The 22,936-nt window shown below is 35.7% G+C and overlaps 1 protein-coding gene and 1 long non-coding RNA gene across 8 annotated transcripts in view; one reads left to right on the top strand and one right to left on the bottom strand.

The window, feature by feature from the left end:
• RARS2 (arginyl-tRNA synthetase 2, mitochondrial) overlaps positions 1–22,936 on the bottom strand; it is a 53,239-nt gene that overhangs the window by 10,588 nt on the left and 19,715 nt on the right. For 3 of the 7 annotated variants that reach the window (XM_025444427.3, XM_049092352.1, XM_025444431.3), the window contains 6 exons: positions 20,432–20,529; positions 17,566–17,621; positions 14,906–14,989; positions 11,775–11,851; positions 1,971–2,129; positions 318–424 (listed from right to left, as the gene is read on the bottom strand). In XM_025444427.3, the coding sequence (XP_025300212.3) occupies positions 318–424; positions 1,971–2,129; positions 11,775–11,851; positions 14,906–14,989; positions 17,566–17,621; positions 20,432–20,529 (581 nt within the window). Of the gene's footprint in view, positions 1–317; positions 425–1,970; positions 2,130–11,774; positions 11,852–14,905; positions 14,990–17,565; positions 17,622–20,431; positions 20,530–22,936 lie in introns of those variants that run through there. The other 4 variants (XM_025444429.3, XM_049092349.1, XM_049092353.1 and 1 more) reach the window with 4 other exon arrangements.
• Positions 330–19,800, top strand: LOC125752258 (uncharacterized). Its single transcript, XR_007401293.1, has 4 exons — positions 330–445; positions 8,950–9,118; positions 10,061–10,126; positions 19,229–19,800. It is a non-coding gene; the product is annotated as an uncharacterized LOC125752258 (long non-coding RNA).

Consider the following 22,936-nt stretch of genomic DNA (forward strand, 5'->3'; position numbering starts at 1 on the left):
TGCAAGTTCTATCTCCTTTTTCCAGTTATATCATTATCAGCTTGTGTGACAATAGGCTGGTCACTTTACTTTCTGTGCTTCAGTTTCTGCACATGTGAAGAGCAGATGATAACTTTTCTTCCAGCCTTACCAGGATCTTGTAATGGCAGCAAAAGATTGTATGTAGAAAAGCACTTTGAACAGCAAAAAACACTATAAAAAAATGCTGAGAAGGCTGCACGCCACATTCATTCTATTATCCTTACTGGGAGACTAATCAATACCAATTTTTTCAAAGAAGAAGTAACTTTACTAAAAGAATAGTAATCTGACCATACATTGTTTTCTGTAGGAGTCCTTTACTGTCCAGCAACTTTAAGACTTCTTGAGATTTTTCACGATAAAATGATTCTCCGGAGTATTCATCAAAGTGTACTCCTAGACGCTAAAAGGGTTCAGAAAAAAAGTAAGTTACTTAAATATCCTGTTATCTTGCCCCCAGACAAAAGAGGATGCTCTACAGTCTGTCACACAGATGGGGAAGATAAGAACTAGATCAAGATCACGTCACTCCTCTGTTCAACCGTTTTTTGTTTTTTTTTTAAGATTTTATTTATCTATTAGACACACACACACACACACACACACACACACACACACACAGGCAGAGACACAGGCAGAGGGAGAAGCAGACTCCATGCAGGGAGCTCGACGCAGGACTCGATCCTGGGTCTCCAGAATCCTGCCCTGGACTGAAAGCGGCGCTAAACTGCAGAGCCACCCAGGCTGCCCCTGTTCAACCTTCTAACTTCTCCCACATAGGAGTCCTCACAATAGTACAGCGCTGTCCCATTCAGCAGTTGCTAGGCCCACGTGGCTATTCACATTAAATAAAATTGAAAATTTAGTTTCTCAGTAACACTACTCATGCTTCAAGTACTCGATAGCCACCTGTGGCTAGTGGCTACCATGCTGAGCAGCATATCACAGAACATCTCTGTCACAGCAAGAATCTCAACTGGACAGCCCTGAACAACATCCTATATCTTGCTCCACTCTACATCCTCTTCAAGTTTCCTGCTTCCTTACTCCAGACACATGGGTTTAACGAAACTCTTTTCATTCCACCCACAGACAGCATACTCTGTCTCCCCTTGCTTGCTTCACTTTTCTCCATAGCATTGTCACCACCTAACATACTGCGTATGTTGTTTAATTCCCATTGTCTTTAATTTGGTTAATTTGCTGTCTGTCTCCACGCTGGAATGTAAAGTCCACAACAAAAGGACTTATTCACTGTTGTATTTCTCCTATCCTCTAAAATATCAAATGAACAGATTTATATGCCTCACATACAGGCCTGAGGAAGCGAAGGAAAAAAAAATGATTAAGAAAAAGGAATGAACAGTAGAGAGAAAAGAGAAACCAGACTGAAACAAAGTACCAGAATGCCACCTGGTATTTGTCTGTGAAGTTCACAGGATGTTTTTGAAGCTCCACTTTCAGCCCAAAGAATAGTATTTCAAGAGTCCTAATTTTCAACTGAGTGACAAATCTAGTTTTAAAACATGAGCTTAGGGATCCCTGGGTGGCGCAGCGGTTTGGCGCCTGCCTTTGGCCCAGGGCGTGATCCTGGAGACCCGGGATCGAATCCCACGTCGGGCTCCCAGTGCAGGGAGCCTGCTTCTCCCTCTGCCTATGTCTCTGCCTCTCTCTCTCTGTGTGTGTGACTATCATAAATAAATAAAAAAATTAAAAAAAAAATAAAATAAAAAAATAAAACATGAGCTTATTAAGAAGCAAGTTCAAGGGGCAACTGGCTGGCTAAGTCAGTAGAGCATATGGCTCTTGATTTCAGGTTCATGAATTCAAGCCCCATGTTGGGTACAGAGCTTATTTAAAAAAAAAAAAAAAAGAAGCAACTTCACTACTCAGTAGTACCAGTCAAGAGCTGCACCGCATCGCAGGAAAGCAGGAGAGTAGGTGGGCACCTTGTAAACCCGCACGTATTCTTCTATGCTCAGGTCCCGAAATTTCTGCCACAGTGCAAGTGCTTGTGTATCACCCAGTTCTAATCGCTGGAAGAACTCATGTGCTGATTTTGCTACATTTTTATCATCCGCTGCTTCTTTATTAACTTGTACATAAACCTAAAAGCACAACAGTACATTAAATGAAGTATGTTAGTCACTTAAGTTACCTTCAGGGGAAGAAAAAAGAACCACAATCCTGAAAATTTTTTTCTTTTTTTTTTTTAAGCTTTTACATTTGTTTTTATTTTTTATAAATTTATTTTTTATTGGTGTTCAATTTGCCAACATATGGAATAACACCCAGTGCTCATCCCATCAAATGCCCCCCTCAGTGCCCGTCACCCAGTCACCCCCACGTCCCGCCCACCTCCCTTTCTACCACCCCTAGTTCGTTTCCCAGAGTTAGGAGTTTCTCATGTTCTGTCTCCCTTTCTGATATTTCCCACTCATTTTTTCTCCTTTCCCCTTTATTCCCTTTCACTATTTTTTATTTCATTTAAAGGACAGCCAACTGCCCTCATCAGAGTGTAACCTTTTTTTTTCTCTTTTTTTTGCCATGAGCCCTTACTAAACCCTATAGACCCCTTCTTAAAACGTTTCTAAGTGCATAAAGTAAAATACATATGCTTATAAAGGGGGTAATACATTGGAATAGTTATCCAGCTATTGTTTTTTTTAAAGTGTGATGTAGTTAGTGGAAGAAAATGCCAAATTTCTGACAGCGGTTAGGGAAAATAAAATGCGTAATTTTTTTTCCTTCCTTCCCAAGTTCACAGACTCTTAGGTTAAGAATGCTTAGGTTAGATTAAGCTAGCATTTCTTTCTTTCCTTCTTTTTTTAAACAAAAAGGGAAATTATTATTGCTGCAACTTCTCTGAGAAAAGGTCAAAGAAAGTAGAATGGTTCAATCTGGCTAAGAAAAGCCAAAGATTGATCAAGCAGTTGTTTTAAAAAAGATTTTTAAAACTGTTTTCTAATCTGCAAAAGATCAATAAAATAGGTGATCCAGTAAGGCCTTTGCATAGTTAGCTTACTTACACTCTGACTTGGGCTCCTGAAAACTGTGTGGACCATTTACTTCTAGAGTGTTTTTGCATCATCTGTCTTGGCTGGTTTAGTTCTGTCCCTACTTAATGACAGTAATGGAGTTGGATGGCTTATTAAGGACTCTTCCAGTTCATAACTTCGTTAATAGTTTTTCAGTCTCCAAAATGCAAGGTTAATAAATGATGTTAAAACACTAACTTTGCACCTCAAGTAGTACTGAAGTTATTCATATAGGCTTTAAAGATTTTACTTCTAGTAGTGGACAGTTAAGTGTCCAATTCTTGATTTCATGGTCTCAGGGTTGTGAAATCAAGCCCTACCTCGGGCTCTGCCCTGGGTGTAGAGCCTGCTCAAGATTCCCTCTCTCCCTCTTTTTCATCCTGCACCCTCTGCCCCCCCTCCCCACCAAAGACTTCTAAGTTGTAACTCACTTACAGGACAAAACATGAATGATAAACTTACTCTCCCCTATTTTTTTCCAGATAGCTATGAAGGTAGGATAAAAGTAATAAAAACTGGCAAATAAATTACCAGAGAAATATGAAGTATCTAAACTATTAAAGTAATATCAAAATATCAGTGGCAGATAAAGTGATTTTATTGCTGGAGAGTACACTGGAATAACTGTAATATGGCTTATACCCAGTAGATACTACCAGCAAAAAAACAGGGCATTAAACATCTACGTCATGGTCAAAATGTCTCACCTGTCATAAATGGCTTGTGCTAATTAGTGGAATGGCAGAATTTAATGAATAAATATTCCCCCCAAAGTTAAAACTATTTTTCCCCCTCTTTTAAAGCACATTGTGCAGAAGAGTTAATATAGTAGGCCTGAGATTGCTATTCTTAAAAATGTCCTGTTTGCAAGATTAGCCCTTGGCTGGCATCTGGGAACTTGGATTTGGGAAATGTTCCCACCAACGTGATAGCAATGTGTCACTGTGCTTAAACTATGAAAACAATACAGTTTATGCTAAATACTTGCTTTCCTTTTTGGAGTTTGGCATTTTAGTACAGAGGGTGCCCACACGATCAAACTCTAATAGAAACTTTGAGCATGAGCATCTGACGAACTTCCCTGGTGGACAACGTTTCGTGCATGTTGTCCCAGTTTGTTGCAGGAGGAACTACGTGTATCCTGTATGACTCCACGAGGAAAAGACTCTTGGAAGCTTGGACCCGGTTTTGACAAACTTTATCATATGTGCCTTTCCCTTTACTAAGGTTGCTTTGCATCCTTTTGCTTTAATAAATCATAGCTCTGAGTACAACTATATGTGGAATCCTATGAGTCCTCTTAATGAGTTACCAAACCTGATGGTGGTCTCAGGAGACCCGACACACATATCACAGAAAATTAATTTCCATGTATTCCTATGAAGTAAGTCCAGAATAAGTCAGAAACAAGATGATGATTTTGGTAAGGTGTAGGAAAACAGTCACTGTAAGATAGTAGACAGACTTCTTAACTTTTGAATGACCTATCTCTCTCTATCCATTGACAAATGCTCAACAGACAGCCTATAGGAGTAAATGCATACATAGGTCTCTAAATGTTTTGTGGTTCAAAATCTCTCTCTCTCACACACCCACACCCACCCACCACACATGCACATTCACACACCATTTATAAGCCAACATACACAAAATATCCTTATTTTCAGAAAAGGCTTTTAAAAAAAAAATCTAGGACTCTAAACTCAAATAGCTAACATTTAAAAATCTAATATGCCTGTGAACTACTGATAAGAATATTTTTAGAAAAAATTTTACCAGAACTTTTTCCCTTTCTTAAAACCTATAATAAAAATAATTAAAACAAAATAAAACCAAATGCTTCCTAATATTTGAAGAATCTCAGCATTTCTGCAATTTATAGTTATAAATCAAACATTACTGAAAATCATCAACTGACACTATCAAGCAGAATACAAGAGCCTTAATTAGTACTTAACAATCTGCCTGTAAGCACTAAATATAAAAACTGTAATTATTAACATTTATGACCATTTTAGGAAGGAAATGCATTTTCCTTCACAAAATAAATGTAATACTATGTATTATAGACAATTTTAAATTTAGTTACCACAAACTTCTTATGTCTAGAAAATATGCATTTTGAAGACTTCCTTTTGAGGCTAGATCTAGACACAAAAGGAATAAAAAGGAAATTTTAAATTTAGATTTAATAATAAGAATGTGTCTTAAGCAAAATATTCTTGAGGATGGAAATAATTTTTCTTTTAGTTATCATAATGCAAAAGTGAGCTATATTTGTTACGGAATAAACTAAATGTTTAAGACTCCTTTAAGGGAGGGCAGCCCCAATGGTGCAGCGGTTTAGTGCTGCCTGCAGCCCAGGGCGTGATCCTGGAGACCCTGGATCGAGTCCCACGTCAGGCTCTTTGTATGATGCCTGCTTTTCCCTCTGCCTGTGTCTCTGCCTCTGTCTCTCTGTGTCTATCATGAATAAATAAATAAAATCTTAAAAAAAAAAAGACTTCTTTAAGGGAATATTAACCCTTTCGTTATTTCTAGATGCTATTCCCAAAAAGCATATGACATTGTTTCTAATTTAATCAGGATAATTACAGTTAGCTCTTGAGATGATCTGTCTATATGTAAAGAAATAAGTGCAAAAAGTAAAAGCAGTATATAATGCCCTCTTACTCTCTCTTAATCTCTAAATTTGATTCTAGAATATCATTAGCAAGATAGACACACTTTAATTCTTTGGTACAGGACTCTAACCCCAACCCTGGTTATTTTTGTCTTAAAATTGAGAATAACTGCTAAGAATGTTTAGCATAACTTAAAAGACACTATTAACTGTATATTTGTCTTCTATCTTAAAATCCATTTAATTTTGATCTCATTTTTCAGACAAAACATAATGAATTCATGATTATAACTCAAACAAACTCCTTGTTAGTTTAATGTTTCAAGTCTTGATCAGAAATTTCTTACAGAACTGGTTGAGATGGATTTCTAATGATAAATATTAAAGAAATTTAAACAAATTAACAGTTATAATTTAAAAAATCAATATATCAGTTAAGAATAAAATCAAAACTTGTTAGATAAAAAAAATAACTTGAATTATCAAGTTTCTCATTAGTATATAATTACCAGCATATAGTTAGTATTTTTCTGTCTACTCATCTTCTTTCAATATTGGAATCTCCTATTCTTATTCTTTATAATAATATCCATATCTCTTTATTCAAGGGTGATAATGATTAACTTCCTGAATAAATTAGTAATAGTACATAGTAATATACATTTTTCATACTGAAAAAAAGGTTTTGCACATCTTAATGGGATGTGATAATCACTGAGCTATTAACGTGTACTCTGGCCCTGATCAGTATTCCCATCCTTGTTCTAAGAATACTCAGAGGACAATGGAGTGTCCCTTTTAGTTATCATAATGCAAAAGTGAGCTATATTTAGTAACCCTCAAAAGAGTAAGAGTTAGGGAGAAAGACTAGTGGCTTTGGGGAAGATGGTCAAGAACAATGGTAAAACAGAAAAGCTGCCAGGAGAGAGGGAAGGAGAATTGCCTAATTTGAGGAGGAGATGGAAACATTCCCAGAAAAAACAAAAGCTGGGTAGTCGCTAGTATGGCAGAGGGCCCTCTGAGGGAAATGGTTTGCGGTATCTCCACATAGGGAGACTGATTCCTAGGCCTATGGAACTGGGCCACAGCAAAGATCTCCCAGGTGAAGTTGATCATACAAGCAGAGCTGGGTTGCCCCCAGGTCATTATGTAGGCTTAGATACTGGGCACATCAGTCAAGACCAACGTGGACTGATGCTAAGAAGAAGACTCCATGCCCCATCCTGAGATGCACATAAAAGTCTGGAGAACTCTGTGTGATTTAGGAGATGAGAAATCTTTAACAATGACTTAAGATGACCCTTAAAATCACCCTCAAGGGGCACCTGGGTGGCTCAGCAGGTTAAGCATGTGCCTCCGGCTTAGGTCATGATCTCAGCATTCTAGGATCGAGCACCACGTCAGGCTCAGAGGGGAACCTGGTTCTCCTACTCCTCCCTGCTCATGCTATCTCTGTAGCTATCTCTCAAATAAATGAAATCTTAAAAAACAACCAAAAACCACTCTCGAAAGTATGCCTGGGTTCAGATTTAATTAGGCTTATAATTTAACAACTATTTCTTGCATATATATTATGCATATATATTATAAAGAGTAAAAAAAAAATAAAGAGTAAAATAATAAACTAAGGCTCACAGTCCCTTCGTCTGAAGAAAAGTAATGTGATCTAACCAATAAAGAACTCTTGAATTCAAGTCTTTATAAAATAAAAATTTCTTTTTTTTTAAATAAAAATTTCTAACTGCAATAATAATCCCATATATGTCTAGAACTGATTTAGTCTTGAATTATTTTCCTAAGTTTGAGAAATTTTTTGAGATTTTAAAAACATTTTAAAAAACGAGAGCAGGTAAATATTATCACTCATGAATCTGGTGCTTTGATCTTGTTCTATATTCTACTTGCCTTTTTTTGTTTGTTTTTTGTTTTTTGCTACTGTTCTAAGGAAACTCAGAGTCAAATCTCTAATATACTGTTACCTAGTTGGTTAACCTAGGTAACAAGGTATTCTCTAATTTCCTATGTCTTTTTATAAATTCCTATCACTGTAATGATCTCAAATCATTTTAGAAAGGGCAAAAATAATAAATACTTTTGAGGTCATTATGAACTTAAGAGAAAATTTATATTATTTGTGTCAATATATCACATTACCTTTATAAATGCCAGTGTTAGGGTATAATGCTAATGCATACTTTATTGGCATAATATTTATCTCTGTGAGAGACTGCTCATATTTCAGAGGTATTTCTATGATTATCAAAATTCATCACTAAGCAACATGCAATGAGCCAAGTTCTAAATCTCTAAAAAAAAAAAAAAAAGACTGGATTATACATTCTTAAAACAGTGTTAGATGTTATCAAGGTCCACTCAAGTACCTTTATTTTATTTTATTTTTCTTTAAAGAGAGAGAGGGAGAGAGAAGCAGAGGGAGAAATCTTAAGCAGGCTCCACACCCAGTGGAACCTAATGCAGGGCTCGATCTCACAACCCTGAGATCATGACCTGAGCTGAAATCAAGAGTTGTATGCTTAACCAACTGAGCTACCCAGGCCCCGAGGTCCATTTAAGTAGTTTAAACCTAGGAGAAACTCAAATTACTTTTAAAAATTATCATTAAAACAAGTAAAAAAGTAAATGATGACGACACCCATATATTCGGGATTTAGATTTATTTATTTTTTTTAATTTTTATTTATTTATGATAGTCACAGAGAGAGAGAGAGAGGCAGAGACATAGGCAGAGGGAGAAGCAGGCTCCATGCACCGGGAGCCCGACGTGGGATTCGATCCCGGGTCTCCAGGATCGCGCCCTGGGCCAAAGGCAGGCGCCAAACCGCTGCGCCACCCAGGGATCCCGGGATTTAGATTTAAAACTTAAGTTTTTACCATAAGAAATTTCTTTTTGATATAAGTGAAAAGGCTTTCTGATACATGTTCCAAAGGTTACTACATATGTTTTCTTTGAACCAATACTGTGAATTCTAAACAGCAAATATATTAGTTATTTAACTCATTAGCTAATTCAGGGCGATGAACCATTCATTATAAAACCATGTTCTCCGTTTTATGAAAACAAATTAAAGCAACTTAATAAAAGGTTTTAAAGGATGACCAACAAAAGCTCCAAGTCCACACACAACACACCCAAACATCATGGGAAAAGAATGACTATAGGTACATAGAAAAACCAGTAATAAAGCAAAGCACAAAAATGGAATGCAGTAGAGAAATGACTGTAGTGTCAAATATTTTTTATCACAGAAAAGAAATACTAAAACTATCCTATATCTTCCATATACAAAAACTGAGAAACTGAAATGGGGGATGCTGATTGTGGTGCCATTCAGAAGGAGGCAGGCCACAAACTGCTACTGAATGGCCAGAGCCAAATTCAAAACAGATACCCTGGAAAGTTGAAACTGCGACAAAGGTAAACTACCAATTGTGTTCCTGGTATAGCAATTTGAGGGTGAAAAAAGGGGAAAATGTAACATAAGTAATTACAACCAATGGCAATGAATGGTCAGAAAGGCATTCTGCAATGCCAGTGGAGGGCAGGGAAGTGCAGTGAACACTTGGCAGCCAGACTACCTGTGCTGGAATCCTGGGTCTGGCCCTTGGGTTCTTCATCAGTAGACTGCATGATGAAGTTTGGCTCTAAGAAATGGTAACTTGTGTATCCTACAATAGTTAAGTTCTTCCCTGGAGCTATACGATAGGTTTTATATCACACAACTTAAACGGAAGGTATAGAAAGGGACAAAAACAACTATAAGATCAAATTCATTAAAAATTTAAGACAAGGCATGGTGTTTGGGGCTGGCAATAAAAGATTAGGAAAATATGGTCCTGCCTCTCAAAAAGCTTACAACTACAATTTGACAAGGGGAAAACCAGGGTTCCAACCAAAGTACAGGTTTTCTTTCAGGAACAGGATAAAATAATTTATTAATACATGCCTAAAGTTAAAAAAAAGGAAAAACATTTCTCATTTATGCTTTCAACACATTTTTTGTTAAAAGTAATCCACAATGTCAACTATAATTTTATCTTATTATTTTTTAAAGATTTTATTTATTCATTCATTAGAGACAGAGAGAGAGAAAGAGAGAGAGAAAGAGAGAGAGGCAGAGACAAAGGCAGAGGGGAAGCAGGCTCCACACAGGAAGCCTGATGTGAGACTCAATCCCTGAACTCCAGGATCACGCCCTGAGACAAAAGCAGAGCTTAACTGCTGAGCCATCCAGGTGTTCCGAAAACTATAATTTTAAAATGTTGAACTAGATCTGTAAAAATTAGCAGAAAGATTAAAAAAACCTGGAGACTGCCACGTTAGATTCTGTTTTGTTTTTTTTTTTTCTGTCTTGCAAAGGAAGTTCTGTGGAGGAGAGCCAGTGAGCGCCCTACTAGATTTCTAACTTTTATTACAAACAGCAAGGTGGGTATATTTGACTTGTTCTATTTTGTTTATAAATGCTACTTCCCTATGAAGCTTTTAGGCAAAAAGAACACTCAATGAAAGCAATGCCATTGTTCCTTGAGGTTTCAGTTATTCATAGAACTACCCTAGCCCTTGTTCCTTCCTTATGTGCATCCATCAATTAACAACCTCTATATAGATATGCAATCTCCCACTTTTTATGAGTCTCAAAAGCCTGAAGACTTATATTACATTGAATAGAAAGAAACATACATTTACATTTCTGTGAAGTTTGAAAACAGACCTTATTAAAATATTTAAAATATTACGAGCAACAAAAAGTATTTTCAGGATTAAATAAAATATTTGAGGAGGGGTGGGAGAAAGGGGAGAATAGGAACTTTTATATAAAGTTCTAAAAATTTAGATCTCTAAATTCTTAAAAATGGGTCTCCCAATGACACAAGGTCTCCAAGCAGGTATTTGTATTTGTATTTTTCTGTGCCATGTATTGTCTCTGTGGGCCTGGAACTGAAGAAAGGTGCACTAAACTTGTAGTAAAAAATACTTGCCATTATTCCAAGTTTTAAAAAGATAATAACATAAAAATTCCAGGCACTAAGGTGGCATGCTTTACCTATAGACAACTATAAAGAATTATTAATTCTGAAACTCTTGCCTATCAATAAAACTTGATGGAAAAGAGAAAAAAAAATCCTTTGGTTAATATTCTAAATCAAAATGTAGGCATTAAAAGTGCAGTGCAGGCCTAGACTCCGGAGGAAATTACAAACCCTTAAAGATCTTTAAGAATTACAATGTGATTTTTGTCAAACTTAACTAAGATGCTGATGCCGTAGGAGAAAAATCATTTAACAGAAAGAAAAATGATGAAGCATTCTTGGTAGTGTTGGCTGGAGAAGTAAAGCACTATTTTGCTACGTGTTCTTCCCCACACATAGATCTAATAGCTTTAGTTGATCCCAGATAAGTCACCATTAGGGCTGATGTCGTATTGGTGTTTCTTCTTGTGAAGCCCAGAAACAGCAAAGATAACAACTTAGGACAATGAAAAGGAAACACATACCTGGAGATTAGTTGGACAGGAAGACCTTTACTAATGAACTCCAGGAAAAACTGAGGACAGAGAATCAAAAACCTAAGGACTAAATGAGGGAGAATAGGAAGGAGTTCACACTAAGCAAAAGCCAGGAAAAGGAGCCAAAAGACAGAAATGGAAAAAAGCACACACAAATTCACAGAAACACATGTACCTTCCCCCACATTAGAACAAGAGCAAAAAAGTATACACTTATGTTTTTCAAGTCTAAATGAATTACTGCCATGAAGACAGCTGCAGTAACGTAGCAAATGACAAAAAAATTTGAGAATTTGTGTTGAATCAGTTATCTTATGTGTTTATTCTAAGACAACTCTACCTAGAGAAATACTGTCCCACATCAACTAAAACAGAAATAAAAGAAACACTTGGTTATGAAAACCAAAAGAACTCCCTAGTAAACTAAAAGCAACATTTTAAATTGTTTTAGTTCCTTGTTTTAAGATCATTTTTTAAAACCTCCGGGATTAAGAATTAATCCAAGCTGCATAGTCCTATGAAAAAAATAAATTGAAGCATTTTCTACTATTGTTTCTTGCCACTTACTTCAAAGAGATGTTGTAAAGGACTGGATTGAAGTTTTTCTTCATAGCCAAACAGTTGGAAGCCAGTTCCCAGAAGACCTACCACAATAATCAATAAATGAAAAAATTATAAAATGAAACAGCAGAGAACAGTCATGGCAAGGGAACAGGTATAGTTGTATCAAAGATCAAGCTCTCATAATTATGTGTCCTGAGAGCACTGCAAGCACATGCTATATATCATCTGCTATCCCATAAACTCAAGTAAGTTAGTTCAGTGTACTGAATCACAGGGATGCCTGGGTGGCCCAGAGGTTGAGCATCTGCCTTTGGCTCAGGGCATGACCCTGGAGTCCCAGGATGGAGTTCCACATCGGGCTCCCAGCATGGAGCCTGCTTCTCCTCCCTCTGTCTGTGTCTCTGCCCTTCTCTCGCTGTGTCTCTCATGAATAAATAAATAAATCTTTAAAAAAATGTACTGAATCACAAATTCACTATATTGAATAGACTACAATTAACTTCACAGACACCAACAGACTATGAACTCATAAAAGGCAGGGTCTAGGACCAACTTGGTCTTGGTACTAACAGTGCCCAACACTTCCCTGGCAGACATAATAAAACAAGCATAATAAAACAGCTATCCTGGGGAAGGAAATCATAATGCCGCACACTGGATGCTTAAAACTTGTGAAAACAAACTGATGGGAGGTAATTTCAAAACTTTCTTTTTAAACTTGTAGATGTTAAAATAAAACAAAGGTAGAAATCAGCTTGGTGTTATAATACTAGTTCTAAACAAATAACTGAAGGAAAACAATAAAAGATAAAACTCAAAAATACCTGATTACCTTTCCCATTCAAGGTGACCAAGTAACAAAATTCTTTTATCTGGCTCACATATTTGTTTTTTGTCAATGACTTTTTTTTTTTTTTTTTTTTGTCTTTGGTGATAAGTTCAGCATTCAGGAGATATTGTTAATTTGAACCTTAATTTAAAAAAAAAAGTAATTGAGGTAATAGACTGTATTTATATTCTTTTTTTTTTTTTTAATTTTTATTTATTTATGATAGTCACAGAGAGAGAGAGGCAGAGACACAGGCAGAGGGAGAAGCAGGCTCCATGCACCGGGAGCCTGACATGGGATTCGATCCCGGGTCTCCAGGATCACGCCCTGGGCCAAAGGCAGGCACCAAACCGCTGCGCCACCCAGGGATCCCCTGTATTTATATTCTTAAGATACTCTTGCTAAAAGATGATCACAATTTCAGTTTGAAAGGATATATGCAGCCTGGGGCCAAGAGCAATAAAAGGTGGTTTAACTATTTTAAAAATCAATCTGTTTCTGTAACTGTATCAATTACTAAGCTTCAGATTTAAAGGAGCTATTGTCAGGGGGCCTTGCACAGGTATATTTTTCTATAGAGGCTCAGCAAAAAGTGGGATGCTACTGAACATGAAGATATAAAATATTTTGGAGCTTTAGATAGAACTAAGGATGACTGAAAAATGTATCAGATCTATTTACTTTAAGCAAAAGCAAATGTGATTATGATTCAGGGTCTCAGGAGCAGGATGTGGAAAGATGCCCAAAGTGTCTAAAAAATGGAAATAGGAAAAGTAAAGGCTATTTGAATGTCCATTTAAAATTCAACCTAATATATTTTCAAAAACTAATTTTGTGCTTGGAAACTATCTGCCAACTTTCAATAGGAGATAGCAGAAACAGCCAAAATTAAAACTCTTCAACAATGATGGTTATAATGGAAATGGTGACAGTTCATTAACCATAGCAGTCCTTTAGAGAAAACACTGCAATAATAAAATCCTGTAGCTGTAATTAAAGAATACCATAATCACCATATTTGCTAATGCCTGTGAAATGCACAAATCGGTTAAACTAATGTAAAGTGGATGCCATCCATTAAATCTGACTGTTGAGCCTATGGCCTAAACCTCTGACTACCAGCAGTCATGTACTGCAGGTGGATCTTTAAAATTCAGGGCATGTTTTCTGATTCCTCCACAGTGAATGGTAATGGCACTGATAATTGGTTCAAGTTCTACCTTTTTCGGAGTCTAAAAGAGATTTTTATTAAATGAAATGAAAGAAGTCATGATAAATCTGTCTTTTGGAAACTGATTTCATTTCAGTAGATATGATAGAACATAATAGTATCAGTGAATTTTAGAACTGGCAGTGCATGCTGTACTTTATTGAAGCTTTAAAATACTAACTAGCCTTTCTTTTGGATTAGTACTGTAAAGTACTTCCCAGGACAGATTCATTTATCACTCCCGTGCTTCTTTGGTGCCAAGCACTATGGACACAAAAATAATTAAGACACAATCCATGCCTTTAAGGAACATATCACCTAGCAGGGGAGAGAAGCAAACAAATAAGAACAGATTTACAACAAGCCTATTTGAGTAGAGTTGGAAACTAGGAACATAGTAATGTGAGATGTGGGCAAGGGTCTGTCTGTGTGACACTAGGCTGGATCTTAACATACACACTGTAGTTGCCAGAGATTTTTAAAAGCTTGCATTTCACAAGCTAACAGGACTTCACTACCTTAGCAACTTCATTTTATCTTGCCCTTCCTTGATTTCTGGTGTATTGTGAAGTAGTTATGGTTCTGAGTTTATGGCACTCAACTGTTTGAATCTTACTCTTCTCTTCCTCTCTTTTCTTTCTGATCCCCTGCTACTGTACAATTTTAGAGGGAGCCAAAGTATTCCACTTTCTTTTTCCTCTATGCCACTGGCTCAGGGTATAACAAATCATCCTCCATGTATTATGGCCCAGGGAGGCCGGACTTCACTTGTTTTAAAGATAGCAGGGCTGTAGTTGAGAAGGGTATATATAGCTAGACTCATTTCTTCCCTCGTATACTCACTTCTGCATTTGACAAATATAAGCTACTTTTCTTTAATAAAACCACTAAAGCCTGTATTTATCAGGTATTGCTCTGAATTTTGTGGTGAGAATTACTCTAACAAACAGAATACAAGATTTGTGCAAAAGACCATTGGGGGAACAAAAGATAGGAGGCACTACTGTATCCACTGGATTCTGCAATATCAAATGACATATTAAAAGAAACTAAACTTAAAAGTGAAATGAAAGATCAAATCTCAAACTTACTTACCAAACTGCATGCCCCAATCTCCAAGGTAATTTATTCTGGTTACTTGATGTCCTAAAGCTTCTTTGAGATTTGCTATAAAATTTCCTAGTAATCAATAAAATAAACCGTTTCTCACTCTTGTTATCCATTTTGGCATAAAAACCATGTGCTTCTCTATTACCAAAGCATTACACAGAAATTTTTTTTTTTCACAAAATTTACCAACTCAATTATTTTTTACTAAAATATTCATTATTGTGTTTTCATCTACATTATGGAAAGGGAGTAGAGGATTATTTGGGGTCAGTTATTCCAAAGAATCTCACAATTTTCACAAGAACAGAATTTTCAGCAACATCAATGGGAATTGGGAACACGTTAGAATAGCTGCAATTCCAAAGATAGAAAATAACAGAATCTCAGTAATTAACAAGAAATAACTTGATTATCCCCTAAAGAACCTGAGCCATACTGGTGTTTTTTTCTTAATAGTCCACTCTCCCTTCTTTCAGTCACTGAAGTCCATCTCCTCATGCCTGCTCTCAAAGAGCACATGGTAGTCCAAGAACCTCATCTTCCTCTACTGCTGACACTGGTTTTATAGTCACCATCTACTCCACTCTCTTAAGTGTGCTCTTGCCTGTTGCAGAGGCTGGAAATCTAAAAATTACATTTCTCAGAATCTCCTGCAGTTAAGGTTTCAGAAGTATTTATGTTTTGGCATTCAGATACACTTTGCATGAGACTTAGAAGGTAGAAATGAGGTGAAAAGGGAGCTACTTCTATTTTTTTTCTGACAAGCACAGCTGTGGAGGCTTTTTTTTTTTTTTTGGTGGCATCAATAGCAGTGTCCTGTCATGTGACCTCCAAGGGAACTGAAAGGGTATGGGGCTGCCTCTTTTGCTAATATGAATTCTAGAAGGCATGGAAGGACTAGTGGTAGCTTCCTACAACAGTGGTAGCATGGTTGTTATTGGAAGGGACTGCAGAAACGGCAGAAATCCCTTGATGACCAACCTCTGTGGCATAAATTTGAGAGTGACTTATGTTACTTAATCCAAAACTTCTTTAGCACTTCCAACAATTTTGCAAACTCTTCAATATCCTGTAATAAATCCTTGCCTGCTTTCACAACAATGGATTTACTATTCTGCAAATAATCCTTCATCAATACCGCATGTCTTAAATTACTGTGGCTACTCCTCTTCCAGCTTCTCTACTTCTAGACTTTCCCAGTCTACATGGTTCTAACAGCAACCTTCAACTGCTATTCAGACTGTATTCCTATTTTTAATTAGCACTTTATTATCTTGCAAATCAACCAAATGACACAATTGTAGACTTTTGGAATTATTTTGGAAAAGTTACTTTTGGTATATGAATTTCCACAGACTACAGTTAACACTGTTTACCAAATACGGCTGTTGTGAAATTAATTGAGCTAATTAATACAAGAAAACGTTGAACACGGTAAATAAACTCTCAAAAAATATTATATCTTCCTGGTCCAAAATTTTCCTTAACAACTTTCAAACAATTTTATCATGCTCTGTCCATCATTTACTCACTCCTACAGTTTTGACCTACTCGTGTAGATTTTCATATACAGAATATTTTTAATTTTCTTTTTTAAATCAAGTTCAGTCATTTCCTCTCTTAAAATGCTCCATGAGATCTTTCAACAATGACAGGTGACTCCAGTTCAAAAATGATCTATGCCACAAAGTACAGATTGTTCCAATTCTTAAAAGTATTAAAATGACAGATTAAATGACTCTCCTTTAAGCATGCAATAGACATGTGCATACCAGAAGACAGATTAGATGAGATAAACTTCAGAGTCTCTTCCAATTCTAACTGCAGTTTTTAAATTGGGCTACATCATGTCATGTTTTAAATAAATGAAAGTATTAGCATATACATACACACTGAAGCATTACACCTATGAAGTACAATAGCAATCTTTCTTAGAATAGTATGATTTCAATTTCCAGTTGTGAATTAGTACTCAAATGATTGAGATTGAGCTTTTTTTAAAAATTGAGACATAGGGACACCTGGGTGACTCAGTGGTTGAGCATCTGCCTTTGGCTCAGGGCATGATCGCAGAGTCGCAGGACTGAGTCCCACATCGGGCTGCCTGCATGGAGCCTGCTTCTCCCTCTGCCTGTGTTTCTGTCTCTCTCTCTCTCTCTCTCTCTGTGTGTGTGTGTCTCTCATGAATAAATAAATAAAATCTTAAGAAAAAACTTATTAAAGTGTAAAGATTGTTAACAAAAATAATAAAAATAAAAATTGAGATATAATTAATACATAACACCATTTTAAAAAAATAGAGTATATGAACAAAAAACCTGGGGAGATTATCATTCTCACATAACTATTTTCATTTTTGCATCTTTTAGATCTTCTCTATACATATACATATTTTTAAAAAGTTAAAATTATTAACAAACCTAACAGTTAAAATTGGTTTCTGAGTTAATCCTTTGCTTTTGAAACAAATTTTTTTACTTCTAAACTAATTTTTCCCATTTTATATAGTATTTAATTAGCATCAAGCTCTTATAAATTTGAACTTTTCATCTTATTGTTATTTAAGCATTAAACCATTTGAATGCATTATCAAATACTGCCCCAAAGTCATGTTTAGTATTTTCTATAAAACTAATGACACTTACCAATGATGGTAGAACGCAAATGTCCAACGTGAAATTTTTTGGCAATGTTAGGTGAACTGCAAATAATTGCAAAAGTTATACTTCTGTTCTAGGAACAAGAGTTCTAAAATGAACTAGGTCATGCCTCCATAGTTTAACACAATTGGGGATTAAGGCCTTTGGTAATTTAGGGCAAAGATAAGTGAAAAATTAGAAATTTAGAGCAAAGATAAATTGGAACTCAGAAAGAATCATCCTTAGTGAAACTGATCCTGTGACTCTTGAGGTAGTACCATACACAGAAATGGCACAGTTAGGAAGCAGATACATCTAAGGATTGATAAAAAGGATGAAGAAATTCAGAGATACTGTTTAAATACAAAAACAATGCAGGTTGTTGGGAATTAAGTTTCATGTACTAATTGTAAACCTTTATCCTCTTAAAAATTACTGACCCCAAAGAAATTCTATTTATATGTGGATATTATCTATCAAAAGTTGTAATCAAGAATTTAATGATAGCAAATGCTTCTAGAGCACTCACTACCTGACAGGCACAGTTTCATGCACGTTACATGCATGAATCCACTTAATACTCATTAGAGTTGTGTGGTAGGGTATTCTCATCTCTTACTTTACAGATGAGGGAACTGAGGCAACAAGGAAAAAGGATAATGAAGCAAATTTGGCAATATCTTCATGACTCTTGAATCTGAGTGAGAAGGATATGGGACTTAATTATACTGTTGTGTTTTGTGTATATCTGAAAATTTCACAAGTTTCTCAATATTAGAAAAATATAATAAATTAACTTGAACAGTTGGATAAATGGTAAAACGAGAACTTAATTTTGACCCATCTCTAAAGCCTTATATAAAGGGTATTACAACTTAAGTGCTTGATTCTACATTAATATGCATATAATTGTGAAATTATGACACTAGAAGAATGTTTGTTTAATTATTTAGAAAGAAAGTACAGGTCCTTCCATAGGTTAAAAAATAAGGAATCTTCCACTTCCCACCAAAATAGAGTAACAAGGACTGGATTTATCTTTTGCCTTAAACAACCAGAAAACCAGAAAAATATATGAAACACTGGTTTTACAAACCAGACAGTGAAGGACTGTGATCCCTGAGATAATGAGAGCAAATAAGTTGACCTCTAGCAAATTTGTGAGCTAAAGCAGAGAAACGTACAGCATGGAATGTTTGTATTAGAAAAGAAGAAAGGTTTCAAACCAGTATGTAATCTAAGGTTCTCCCTTAAGAAACTAGAAAAGGAGGACCAAAGTAAGCAGAATAAAGTCAATTTTAAAAAATTACAATAGAAAAATAAATAAATAAATAATTACAATAGAATACAATGAAACAATAAAATAATAAGCCAGCCTTGGATGTACTCCAAATGTCAAAGGGATACAAGTTATATTGTTTAGTGAAAAAAGGAGGAGCAGAACAATGTGTAGAGCATGTTATGAACACAGAGTATCTCTAGGTGGGTAAATTAGGAACCTGTATTGGTGAATGCCTTACATAAGGAGAGAGCTAAGAAACTGTAATGGGGAAGAAAATTCCTTTCAATGAATATTCTTTTATGACCTTTGAATTTTTTCAAGCTAGTTATTTATATTACTATTATTTTTTTAAAAAGTTTTCACAGCGCTTTTGCATTTTTTCTCTAGGACTAGAAGAATTGAATCTACCTAGGTTTTCAGCATGGACAAAATGGCTCTTCAAATATCAATTTGACATTTTGTTAAGATTCATATCTGTCTACTCCATGGGAGTGTTTACTCACCAATCATTCCTTATAAAATTTTACTGAATCTTAGAGTCTGTTGACTCTAAGAGTAGCAGACAGTACAAATGTGGAATCCATAAAACCCACTCTCGCCTCTGGTTATCCAGGTGCTAATCATAACTAAGTTTGTTACCATAAAAAATTATAATAAAGAATCAGGAAACCTGAAATAATTTCCTCATCATCCATTAAAAAAAAAATCTCCACAGAAATATATAGTTAAGAAAACAAAAGGCTAGGGATGCCTGGGTGGCTCAGCATTGAGCGTCTGCATTCGGTTCAGGGCGTGAACCTGGAGTTCCAGGATTGAGACCCACACTGGGCTCCCTGCATACAGCCTGCTTCTCCCTCTGCCTATGTCTCTGCCTCTCTCTGTGTCTCTCATGAATAAATAAAATCTTAAAAAAAAAAGAAAAGAAAAGAAAAGAAAAGAAAAGGAAAACAAATGGCTATAGCAAGTTCTAACTTTCCAAGTGGGAAAAGAGTTCATCAAGACTCTTCTGCGTTTAGGAAGGCAAATACAATAAAATACAACATCTCTGATCATTTTCATGAGGTGCCAACTGATCAACTGTATTCTGAAAGTGTTCCCTTCCTGTTTTGGTTATTTAAAAACAGTTCAAATATTAGAAGGATGTACTGACAGCACATCAGAAAGTTATGAGGATTATTTAGAGGTGTATTAAGACTTCAAACTATTTTTTTCTGGCAATTAAAAAAATCCATTACAAATACTAATAAGGCTTTGTTCTCTGGTAACCACATTACTTTAAAGTTCTTAATATGGTAGTAACCATTACCTTGGCTTTAAGAGTCTACTAAAATAGAAGAACTAGTTCTTCCAAAAAAGTTAATTATTAAATATTTAATTAAAGAGAATATATAATCACCAGATTTTTGTTTATTGGAGTCCAAAAATTTTATTCATGGTGCAGTGATAAAGTCACCATATTATTAAGAAAATAATAGAAGTTCACTGGTTTTCTATATTCCCATGTGTAATTTCCTGAGGCCTAGATGATAATGGTAAAACACCTGCCCAGACACCTTGATTAACCAACACATAAGATGAGCAGGCACTCACCTGAATTCAACCACGATCTTCTTCTGGGGAAGACCAGAGAAAAGCTCACTTTTTAATCCGTATTTTGAGCCATCTTTGATTACTTGTTGCAGCACTGTCTGAAAAGTAAAAGGCATGGGATTTAATGACACAGAAAACATTGCAATTTTCTTAATTACTTCATTTACTCATTCTAATTTACAGAACTGAGAATTTTACAGCATTGTCAGCACCACCACCTTCTCCTGTTGCTAATGCTAGTCAGAACAGTAATAATAAGAACTAACATCTATGGGGGCTCTGTGCCTTTTTTATATATCACATGTATGCATTCTTATGGATGATATAGATATTTTCCAGATAAAGAAACAGAAGTTTAGAGGTTAAGTAACCACCGCAAGTTCCATGGCAAATAGTAACACCAAAACCAGAAGGAGGATCTAGTATTTACTGAATGCACTCTATGCCGGGCACTGTTCTGAGCATTTCTACGTATTAACTCATTTAATCCTCACAACAAACCTTAGGAGACAAGTATTATTTTTACAAATGAGGAAAGAGAAGCACAGAGAAGTTAAATTGTCTGGTCATACTGCTAGTAAGTCATGTGGCAAAACCTTTTTCACTCCATAGCTAATGTGTTAATGATTGCATGCTGCCGCTACTTTTGTAATACTAAGGATCACAAGAAATGGTAGAAAACAAATACAAAACTGCAATTCAAATGCGAACTGGCTATGTAAATAAAAAACAAGGAAACCTAACAGAAGCAACCAGAACAAATCCAGGTTCACTTTTAGAAATGCACACAGTACTACTACATAGTTGACAAAATTCATCCTTCATTTTTTGCTAATGATGTGATGTGTTTATTTATAAATATATTTATTTTTTGGTGGAGGGGTTTGAATTTACAGTCCTAGGCTATTTACTCTTATCTTGGTTTTGCTTCACAAACTGGATTCTGAGTCCTAAGAATGTAGTTTATGATGTGAAGAATTTTACTATCTAAAGAGTTGGTTAAGAGGGTCACTTAATGGAGAAGGCAGAGAACGTAGCAGAAGGCAGCAAAACAATACTTTTAACAAGCATCTACAAAGTGCTAGGTTAAAGTCCAGATGCTTTAATGTTATATTTAAGCCTCACAACGTTAAAAAATGTGCAACATTTCCCATTTAATAGATGTAAAAAACTAAGGTTCAGAAACAGTATGTACTTGCACAAGGACACTGAGGAAGTAATACTCCTTTCACTCACACTATATATAGTAGGACACAGAGAGAAAGGATTAATATATAGAGCCATTAAAGAAAATAGTGCCTGTCATACACTAGGAACCCATTAAATGTTAATTATGTTAATTATTTACTCCAAGACAATGGCTGACAAGACTCCTTTGGGTAGGGAGGTAAATATTACTGAGGAGGAATTCAGAGTCAGATTATTCTAAAGTTAACATCTACCCATCTATTTCACCTTCTATCCCTTTTTATGTAATGGATAGTAGACTCCACAAAAGGCAATCACAGGAAGTTAAACTCTCCTTTAACAAATAACCCTCAGATCATTGAAATCTCTGGCACAAATAAAAAAATAACTTTAATAAAGGACTATCTCACATGCCTCACTTCCAAACCTTCCATTGACAATCTGATCCATCTGCTACCTAGAGCTTCTTTCTCTATTTCACTCTAAGTGTTCTCAAAATCAAAATTTTAAATGCCACACGACACTGAATGCTTAAATTGTTTAATACATTATTTTGTGAGTTTTTTTTGTAAAATAAAAAAATTAAACAAGATAAAGTAAAAGTCTAAAGTCCCTTTTGATCATCTGTCCTAACCCGTCTTCCCCAGGGGTGACTACTTTTAAAACATCATCTTATCTAATGACTACTCTTCTTGCAATCACCCTCCCTCCTTGGTTGTAATGATAGCATTCTACTGATTTTTGCCTCTTCGTTTCTTTTGCAGGCTCCTCTTCCACTGCCTGCCACCTGACTCCCCATACTGTGCTCCTTTCTTGCTTCTAGCTCCTTACTTTATACTTCTTCTAGGCATAAAGTCCTAAGACTTCAACTACTACTTACCTAATAAAATTTCTCCTGTGCTATAGCCTGGTATGTCAACTCAAGACTGGACATCTCAGTTCAAATGGAATATACTTCTCTTCCTTTTGCATTCTCCATTTACATAGACTTTACCCCCTCACCACTGGACTAACCAGGTCAAAGACCTAAGAGTTCCTAAAATTTACCCTTTTCCTTCAACCTATATAATCAATCACCTATTAATCACCAAATGCTGCATATGCCATCTCCTAAGTGTCATTCACGTTATTCCTTCTGCTTCAGAAGGGATAGACCCTCATCATCTGCCAGCCATACCACTATAAAAACCACAAAACATTAATACATAACCATCTCCTTATATAATGTACAGATTTTTTCAAAAAGATTTATTTATTTATTTATTCATTCATTCATTCATTCATTCATTCATGAGAGACAGAGTCAGAAACATAGGC

The sequence above is a fragment of the Canis lupus genome, chromosome 12 (genome assembly GCF_003254725.2).
Source record: "Canis lupus dingo isolate Sandy chromosome 12, ASM325472v2, whole genome shotgun sequence".
In the NCBI taxonomy this organism is placed as follows: domain Eukaryota; kingdom Metazoa; phylum Chordata; class Mammalia; order Carnivora; family Canidae; genus Canis; species Canis lupus.